Raw genomic sequence first — 10,359 nt, forward strand, 5'->3', positions numbered from 1 at the left:
AGGATTTCAGTTATTTGGTTTTGAGCATTAATAAACTCTGTTTCTGTTAAGTCGCGTTTGGGTCCTCCTTCACCTGCATGACAGCACATGAACGCTCACTCATTCGGGAACAATTGCAATCAATCAATATATATATTTACGCTCAGTGTGTCGTCATAATCTCTGTTGGAATCGTCCGTCTTTCTGTTGGAAATTTCATCTGAACTTCTCTTTGTGTCCCTGGAGTCTTTCGTGGTTAGAATGGTACTTCAGAGTCCCATTCAGAAATGTTCTTATAGAATAGATGTTTCAGCGGTTGTCGGTCTTCACATTCAGTCGACGTAAATTCTTGCTGCAGACCAGTAATTAGTATCGAAGTTTCGCTCTTATTCTGTCGGTATCGAAAGTCTCACAGTTGAACCATTTCCACCAGTGTAGCAAATGGTTAGGAATTCAACTCTTCTCTCTTTCTTCTCTCTTTTTCTCCTCTCCTCTCCTCTTTCTCTCCTCTCCTATTTCTATTCTCTTTCTCTCCTCTCCTTCTCTTTCTCTCCTATCTTTCTATTTCTATTCTCTTTCTCTCCTCTCCTTCTCTTTCTCTCCTATCTTTCTATTTCTCTCCTCTCCTTCTCTTTCTATTCTCTTTCTCTCCTCTTTTGTTTTCTCCTCTCCTTCTCTTTCTCTCCTCTCCTCCTCTTTCTCTCCTTTCCTTCTCTTTCTCTCCTCTCCTCCTCTTTCTCTCCTTTCCTTCTCTTTCTCTCCTCTCCTCCTCTTTCTCTCCTCTCCTCCTCTTTCTCTCCTCTCCTTCTCTTTCTCTCCTCTCCTCCTCTTTCTCTCCTCTCCTTCTCTTTCTCTTTCTCTTTCTCTCCTCTTTCTCTCCTCTCCTCTTTCTCTCCTTTCCTTCTCTTTCTCTCCTCTTTCTCTCCTCTTTCTCTCCTCTCCTCTTTCTCTCCTCTCCTCTTTCTCTCCTCTCCTCTTTCTCTCCTCTCCTCTTTCTCTCCTTTCCTTCTCTTTCTCTCCTCTCCTCCTCTTTCTCTCCTCTCCTCCTCTTTCTCTCCTCTCCTCCTCTTTCTCTCCTCTCCTTCTCTTTCTCTTTCTCTCCTCTCTTTCTCTTTCTCTCCTCTTTCTCTCCTCTCCTCTTTCTCTCCTTTCCTTCTCTTTCCTTTCCTTCTCTTTCTCTCCTCTCTTTCTCTTTCTCTCCTCTTTCTCTCCTCTCCTCTTTCTCTCCTTTCCTTCTCTTTCTCTCCTCTCTTTCTCTTTCTCTCCTCTTTCTCTCCTCTCCTCTTTCTCTCCTCTCCTCTTTCTCTCCTCTCCTCCTCTCCTCTCCTCTTTCTCTCCTCTCCTCCTCTTTCTCTCCTCTCCTCTTTCTCTCCTCTCCTTCTCTTTCTCTTTCTCTCCTCTTTCTATCCTCTCTTTCACACAGACCTGATACCTGTAGAGAACCATTCCCACTGACCTGATACCTGTAGAGAACCATTCACACTGACCTGATACCTGTAGAGAACCATTCACACAGATCTGATACCTGTAGAGAAGCAGAGAACCATTCACACTGACCTGATACCTGTAGAGAACCATTCACACTGACCTGATACCTGCAGAGAACCATTCACACTGACCTGATACCTGTAGAGAACCATTCACACTGACCTGATACCTGCAGAGAACCATTCACACTGACCTGATACCTGTAGAGAACCATTCACACTGACCTGATACCTGTAGAGAACCATTCACACAGACCTGATACCTGTAGAGAACCATTCACGCTGACCTGATACCTGTAGAGAACCATTCACACTGACCTGATACCTGTAGAGAACCATTCACACTGACCTGATACCTGTAGAGAAGCAGAGAACCATTCACACTGACCTGATACCTGTAGAGAACCATTCACACAGACCTGATACCTGTAGAGAACCATTCACACTGACCTGATACCTGTAGAGAACCATTCACACTGACCTGATACCTGTAGAGAACCATTCACACTGACCTGATACCTGTAGAGAACCATTCACACTGACCTGATACCTGTAGAGAAGCAGAGAACCATTCACACTGACCTGATACCTGTAGAGAACCTGTTTACCTTTGTTATCTTTACAGGCGTACGAGTTCCAGTAGAATCCTCTCCAATACCACAGCCCAGTGAGTATCTACACATCAGATCCTATTTGTCACCGAATACAACAGGTGTAGATAGACCTTACAGTGTAGATAGATCTTACAGTGTAGATAGACCTTACAGTGTAGATAGACCTTACCGTGAAATGCTGCATAGAACAGGTGTAGATAGACCTTACAGTGTAAATAGACCTTACAGTGTAGATAGACCTTACAGTGTAGGTAGACCTTACAGTGAAATGCTGAATACAACAGGTGTAGGTAGACCTTACAGTGTAGGTAGACCTTACAGTGAAATGCTGAATAAAACAGGTGTAGATAGACCTTACAGTGAAATGCTGTATACAACAGGTGTAGATAGACCTTACAGTGAAATGCTGAATACAACAGGTGTAGTAGACCTTACCGTGAAATGCTGAATACAACAGGTGTAGTAGACCTTACAGTGAAATGCTGAATACAACAGGTGTAGTAGAGCTCACAGTGAAATGCTGAATACAACAGGTGTAGGTAGACCTTACAGTGTAATGCTGAATACAACAGGTGTAGATAGACCTTACCGTGAAATGCTGAATACAACAGGTGTAGGTAGACCTTACAGTGTAATGCTGAATACAACAGGTGTAGTAGACCTTACCGTGAAATGCTGAATACAACAGGTGTAGATAGACCTTACCGTGAAATGCTGAATACAACAGGTGGAGGTAGACCTTACAGTGTAATGCTTACTTACAAGCCCTTAACCAACAATGCAGTTTTAAGAAAATACCTTTTTTTTTTAAGTATGAGATAAGAATAACAAATCATGAAATAGCAGCAGTAAATAACAATGACATAGATTATAAGTATATTAGATAAACATTACAATTGAATAATGTAATTATAATATTGATGTTTTTTTCCAACTTGGTTTCTTCTGTTCCTTTATTGAAGAGGTGATGCGTGTACAGGAGTATGCAGGTATGTAGAGGTCATAGGTCATCGCTGTGTTATACTTTAAAAAGGTACTCACCAATGAATTTCCATTTATCTCTCCTCCCCTCTCTCAATCTCTCAATCTCCATAGACTTTTTTCCCCCTGTTGTGTTATTGACTGTATGTTTGTTTACTCCATGTGTAACTCTGTGTTGTTGTTTGTGTCGCACTGCATTGCTTTATCTTGGCCAGGTCGCAGTTGTAAATGAGAACTTGTTCTCAACTGGCCCACCTGGTTTAAATAAAGGTGTTCTCAACTAGCCTACCTGGTTAAATAAAGGTGTTCTCAACTAGCCTACCTGGTTAAATAAAGGTGAAATAAATAATACATTAAAAATCTCTTCTCCTCTCTGTCCTCCCTCTCTCCACCCCTCTCTCCACCCTCCACCTCTTCTCCTCTCTGTCCTCCCTCTCTCCACCCCTCTCTCAATCCTTCCACCTCTTCTCCTCTCTGTCCTCCCTCTCTCCACCCCTCTCTCAATCCTTCCACCTCTTCTCTCTCTGTCCTCCCTCTCACCACCCTCTCTCAATCCCTCCACCTCTTCTCCTCTCTGTCCTCCCTCTCACCACCCCTCTCTCAATCCCTCCACCTCTTCTCCTCTCTCCACCCTCTCTCCACCCTCCACCTCTTCTCCTCTCTGTCCTCCCTCTCACCACCCCTCTCTCAATCCTTCCACCTCTTCTCCTCTCTGTCCTCCCTCTCACCACCCCTCTCTCAATCCCTCCACCTCTTCTCCTCTCTGTCCACCCTCTCACCCACCCCTCTCTCAATCCCTCCACCTCTTCTCCTCTCTGTCCTCCCTCTCACCACCCCTCTCTCAATCCCTCCACCTCTTCTCCTCTCTGTCCTCCCTCTCTCCACCACTCCACCTCTTCTCCTCTCTGTCCTCCCTCTCTCCATCCCTCTCCACCCCCCCCACCTCTTCTCCTCTCTGTCCTCCCTCTCTCCACCCCTCTTTCCACCTCCACCTCTTCTCCTCTCTGTCCTCCCTCTCTCCGCCCTCTTTCCACCCCAAACCTCTTCTCTCCTCTCTGTCCTCCCTCTCTCCACCCCTCCTCTCCACCCCTCCACCTCTTCTCCTCTCACCACCCCTCTCTCCACCCCTCCACCTCTTCTCTCCTCTCCACCCCTCCACCTCTTCTCCTCTCTTTCCTCCATCTCTCCACCCCTCCACCCCTCTCTCAATACCTCCACCTCTTCTCTCTCTGTCCTCCCTCTCTCCACCACTCTCTCCACCCCTCCACCTCTTCTCCTCTCTCCACCCCTCTCTCAATACCTCCACCTCTTCTCCTCTCTGTCCTCCCTCTCTCCACCCCTCTCTCCACCCCCTCCACCTCTTCTCCTCTCACCACCCCTCTCTCCACCCCTCCACCTCTTCTCCTCTCTCCACCCCCTCCACCTCTTCTCCTCTCTTTCCTCCATCTCTCCACCCCTCCACCCCTCTCCTCAATACCTCCACCTCTTCTCCTCTCTGTCCTCCCTCTCTCCACCCCTCCACCTCTTCTCCTCTCTCCACCCCTCTCTCAATACCTCCACCTCTTCTCCTCTCTGTCCTCCCTCTCTCCACCACTCTCTCCACCCCTCCACCCTTCTTCTCCTCTCACCACCCCTCTCTCCACCCCTCCACCTCTTCTCCTCTCTCCACCCCTCCACCTCTTCTCCTCTCTTTCCTCCATCTCTCCACCCCTCCACCCCTCTCTCAATACCTCCACCTCTTCTCCTCTCTGTCCTCCTCTCTCCACCACTCTCTCCACCCCCTCCACCTCTTCTCCTCTCTCCACCCTCTCTCAATACCTCCACCTCTTCTCCCTCTCTGTCCTCCTCTCTCCACCCTCTCTCCACCCCTCCACCTCTTCTCCTCTCACCACCCCTCTCTCCACCCCTCCACCTCTTCTCCTCTCTCCACCCCTCCACCTCTTCTCCTCTCTTTCCTCCATCTCTCCACCCTCCACCCTCTCTCAATACCTCCACCTCTTCTCCTCTCTGTCCTCCCTCTCTCCACCACTCTCTCCACCCCTCCACCTCTTCTCCTCTCTCCACCCCTCTCTCCACCCCTCCACCTCTTCTCCTCTCTCCACCCCTCCACCTCTTCTCCTCTCTTTCCTCCATCTCTCCACCCCTCCACCTCTTCTCCTCTCTCCACCCCTCTCTCAATACCTCCACCTCTTCTCCTCTCTCCACCCCTCCACCTCTTCTCCTCTCTTTCCTCCATCTCTCCACCCCTCCACCTCTTCTCCTCTCTCCACCCCTCCACCTCTTCTCCTCTCTTTCCTCCATCTCTCCACCCCTCCACCCCTCTCTCAATACCTCCACCTCTTCTCCTCTCTGTCCTCCCTCTCTCCACCACTCTCTCCACCCCTCCACCTCTTCTCCTCTCTTTCCTCCATCTCTCCACCCCTCCACCCCTCTCTCAATACCTCCACCTCTTCTCCTCTCTGTCCTCCCTCTCTCCACCACTCTCTCCACCCCTCCACCGCTTTTCCTCTCTTTCCTTTCCATTTCTATTCCCCACTTCCCCTTCCTCCTTTAGTGGACGTGACTATGGACTCAAGCACTGCCCACCCCAGGCTCATCCTATCAGGAGACGGGAAAATGGTTAGTTATATGGGGGTACTCCTACACATTGATCAAACTGCCCTAACGATCAAGGTGTAGGATTAACCTCGTGATAATTATAGTGACCCCCTCAACTAAAGTGAAAAGCACTGACCTGCTCTCTGTCTATAGGTAAGATGTGGGGACTGTCACCAGCCGGTACCTCATAACTCTGAGAGGTTTGACCGTGTCGTGTGTGTTCTGGGTCGAGAAGGGTTCTCCTCAGGTCAACACTATTGGGAGGTAGGGTTAAACATTTTCTTAAACACTGTGTTCATCCTGGATCCTCATTTAGCTGTTGATCCTGGATCCTCATTTAGCTGTTGATCCTGGATCCTCATTTAGCTGTTGATCCTGGATCCTCATTTAGCCTTGTGGATCCTGGATCTTAAATCTTTCTATTTGACCTTTTAGTTTGTCCATTTATGTCTATTTATTGTTCTATTTAGGATAGAATAGAATAGGGTAGGATTCTATTTGTAAAGCTTTTATAAATAATTATCTTAAATGTCAATTGGCCAATTCTGGAGAGTTTCATTATAATTTGTTTAATCAAGGTAATTTGCTTATAAATCACCTTCTGTTAAGCCAATTCAATTCACAACAGTTTTGTCTGAGAGCCCTGCTTGCCAGCTCGCATTGAATCTGTCTCGGAAGACTCTGCAGTATTGAGTTACATAGAAACAGCCATTGGCCCTACACTTTCATTCTTTGGTCAGACTGTCAATTTGTGACGGAAGGACACGTCACAGTCTCACAAGCAGTACGAGTTCAGGAAACCAGTCTAGAGCCCTGTCCTGTACGAGTTCAGCAAGCCAGTCTAGAGCCCTGTCCTGTACGAGTTCAGGAAGCCAGTCTATAGCCCTGTCCTGTACGAGTTCAGGAAGCCAGTCTAGAGCCCTGTCCTGTACGAGTTCAGGAAGCCAGGCTAGAGCCCTGTCCTGTACGAGTTCAGGAAGCCAGGCTAGAGCCCTGTCCTGTATGAGTTCAGGAAGCCAGTCTAGAGCCCTGTCCTGTACGAGTTCAGGAAGCCAGGCTAGAGCCCTGTCCTGTACGAGTTCAGGAAGCCAGGCTAGAGCCCTGTCCTGTACGAGTTCAGGAAGCCAGGCTAAAGCACTGTCCTGTATGTGTTCAGGAAGCCAGTCTAGAGCCCTGTCCTGTACGAGTTCAGGAAGCCAGGCTAGAGCCCTGTCCTGTACGAGTTCAGGAAGCCAGGCTAGAGCCCTGTCCTGTACGAATTCAGGAAGCCAGGCTAGAGCCCTGTCCTGTACGAGTTCAGGAAGCCAGTCTAGAGCCCTGTCCTGTACGAGTTCAGGAAGCCAGGCTAGAGCCCTGTCCTGTACGAGTTCAGGAAGTCAGGCTAGAGCCCTATCCTGTACGAGTTCAGGAAGCCAGGCTAGAGCCCTGTCCTGTACGAGTTCAGGAAGCCGGGCTAGAGCCCTGTCCTGTACGAGTTCAGGAAGCCGGGCTAGAGCCCTGTCCTGTACGAGTTCAGGAAGCCGGGCTAGAGCCCTGTCCTGTACGAGTTCAGGAAGCCAGTCTAGAGCCCTGTCCTGTACGAGTTCAGGAAGCCAGTCTAGAGCCCTGTCTTGTACGAGTTCTGGAAGCCAGACTAGAGCACTGTCCTGTACAAGTTCAGGAAGCCAGTCTAGAGCACTGTCCTGTATGTGTTCAGGAAGCCAGTCTAGAGCCCTGTCCTGTATTTGTTCAGGAAGCCAGTCTAGAGCCCTGTCCTGTATGAGTTCAGGAAGCTGGGCTAGAGCCCTGTCCTGTACGAGTTCAGGAAGCTGGGCTAGAGCCCTGTTCTGTATTAGTTCAGGAAGCTGGGCTAGAGCCCTGTCCTGTACGAGTTCAGGAAGCTGGGCTAGAGCCCTGTCCTGTACGAGTTCAGGAAGCCGGGCTAGAGCCCTGTCCTGTACGAGTTCAGGAAGCCAGTCTAGAACCCTGTCTGATGATCAGAAGGGTGAGGGCAGAAGTTTTAATCAAGAGAGAGAGCTTTGGAAAATAGATCAATTTTCTCTAGCACTAAACATACAAGTCTGTGTTTTACAGTTATAAGGAAGGTAAAATCTTATGGTTAGTCATTTTATAATTTGATTCTTACTATATTTAGAAAGCATATAAATTATTTCAAGCCCTGTTCATCCACTTTTGTTGAATAGGACCTACATCGTTATATAATATTCCATATTTTCATCAGATCTGTACTATGAACTTGAGCTTGTATCCTCAAAAGTGAACACACCTTTTCACAGGTGGAGGTGGGCGGGAAGACGGACTGGGATCTGGGCGTGGCCAGCCACTCCATCAACAGGAAGGGGAAGATAACGGTATCCCCTAGCAACGGCTACTGGTTCCTCAGCCTCAGAGATAAACACAACTATGTGTTCCGGACAGATCCCTCCACTGAGCTGCTTCTCAACCTCAGACCACAGAAGATCGGGGTGTATGTGGATTATGAGAAAGGCAGGTAGGATGTCACACATTCGTACTCGTCAGTTTTTTTTTGTGTGTGTGTGCAACAATTCCAGGGTTTTACAGAAATCCCAGTTGAAGACTCCTGGAATCAAGAGGGAGTGAGGAGGAAATCCAGAATATACACACACACACACACACAGACACAGACACACACACACACACACACACACACACACACACACACACACACACACACACACACACACACACACACACACACACACACACACACACACACACACACACACACACACACACACACACACACACACACACAGAGACAGAGACACACAGACACAGACACAGACACAGACAGACACACACACACACACACACACACACACACACACACACACACACACACACACACACACACACACACACACACACACACACACACACACACACACACACACACACACACACACACACACACACACACACACACACACACACACACACACACACAGAGACAGAGACACACAGACACAGACACACACACACACAGACACACGCACGCACGCACGCACGCACGCACGCACACACACACACACACTCACACACACACACACACACACACACACACACAGGGTCTGTGTCGGTGTGTCTGTGTGTGTCTGTGTGTGTCTGTGTGTGTCTGTGTCTGTGTCTGTGTCTGTGTCTGTGTCTGTGTCTGTGTCTGTGTCTGTGTCTGTGTCTGTGTCTGTGTCGGTGTGTGTGTCTGTGTGTGTGTGTCTGTGTGTGTGTGTGTATGTGTGTGTGTCTGTGTGTGTGTGTGTATGTGTGTGTGTCTGTGTGTGTACAGTAGATTAGAAGAGCTCATACCTTGGATGAAAGGACAAATCTACTTGGTGCTTGCAAGGACACCGACACACACACACACACACACACACACACACACACACACACACACACACACACACACACACACACACACACACACACACACACACACACACACACACACACACACACACACACACACACACACACACACACACACACACACACACACACCTCTTTCTTCTCTCTCTGTCTATCTTACAATATAACGTGGACTAACTTTCCCTTCCTCTCCCCTGTTCAGGTATCGTTCTACAACGTGGTACTAACTTTCCCTTCCTCTCCCCTGTTAAGGTATCGTTCTACAACGTGGACGCTAAGCTCCACATCTACACCTTCCTGGCCTCCTTCTGTGAGTCTGTGTTCCCGTTCTTCAGTCCCTGCACCAACAAGTCAGGCAAGAACGACGGAGCCCTCGTCATCACTCCAGTACTGCTCATGGACACCCATCCACTACAACCCAATGATTGTGATGAATTGAACATCTGAGGCCCCTGACTCTAACCCACTCATATAGAAAAATGTGCTCTGGGCTACAGATTGGGGGAACAAATTGTTTTTGACTATCTTTTTGTTGTTGTTGTTGTTGTTGTTGTTGCCTGATTTAGATATGTTTTCCGACATTAGATACATGCAGCATATCTTCTGTTGTTATGTTTCCCCGTAGAAGACTAAATCAGATCGTTTGCTCACCAGAATAATATCATAAATCGATAGAATGAATGATTAAAATTTCAGTTTGTCTCGGGATTCATATTTTATGCGGTTGAAATACTATCCCCATTGTATGGCGCTAATTAATTAAGCATCTCTATAGAATGTATCTAACTAAACTCTCAAGATGCGGAAATAAATCAATCTTATTTCTCCACTCCTGTTCCCGAGTCAACATTTAGCCTACATTTGGTGTATTATCTTACTGCAAGAAATGCTCAATTCTGAGTTTTTATTACGGCTATGTGAGAGGTTATGGACCTACAGTCAATGTCCAGATTTCAGTTTCCATTTAAGTCATCTGAACAGTAGGCTACATTTCCCTTGAAGTGCAAACAGGCCTATTTTGAAGTCCCCTTTTTGTGACTGTTGAGTTTGTTCCTCACAATCATCACACATAACACTGCTATCATTCTGTTTTACTACTTCAATAAATCTTTCCAACTCCCTTACTTTTCTGGGCCCTCCTTCTCTTTTATTTTCATTCTGTTATTCTCATTTTCCACAGCTTTTCTCTTATGAGATAAAACTTGTTAGTTGACATTTTGGGCAAAAGGAAAAACTCAGTTTTATCATTCATTGAATCAGATGACTCGGATTGTAGGATCTTCTTTTGTTAGGCTTCAGTGCAGCTTTTGACATTA

The 10,359-nt window shown here is 47.5% G+C and overlaps 1 protein-coding gene across 1 annotated transcript in view; it reads left to right on the top strand.

Moving 5' to 3' along the window:
- LOC124029924 (erythroid membrane-associated protein-like) overlaps positions 1-9,430 on the top strand; it is a gene marked incomplete at both ends in the record, with an annotated part of 11,081 nt that extends 1,651 nt beyond the window's left edge. Inside the window, 6 exons of the mRNA XM_046341472.1 lie at positions 2,092-2,133; positions 3,043-3,069; positions 5,616-5,680; positions 5,813-5,923; positions 7,936-8,146; positions 9,246-9,430. Of these exons, the coding sequence (XP_046197428.1) occupies positions 2,092-2,133; positions 3,043-3,069; positions 5,616-5,680; positions 5,813-5,923; positions 7,936-8,146; positions 9,246-9,430 (641 nt within the window). The remainder of the gene's footprint in view (positions 1-2,091; positions 2,134-3,042; positions 3,070-5,615; positions 5,681-5,812; positions 5,924-7,935; positions 8,147-9,245) is intronic.
- Positions 9,431-10,359: the final 929 nt, after the last annotated feature.

Source organism: Oncorhynchus gorbuscha, unplaced genomic scaffold, assembly GCF_021184085.1.
Source record: "Oncorhynchus gorbuscha isolate QuinsamMale2020 ecotype Even-year unplaced genomic scaffold, OgorEven_v1.0 Un_scaffold_8202, whole genome shotgun sequence".
NCBI lineage: Eukaryota > Metazoa > Chordata > Actinopteri > Salmoniformes > Salmonidae > Oncorhynchus > Oncorhynchus gorbuscha.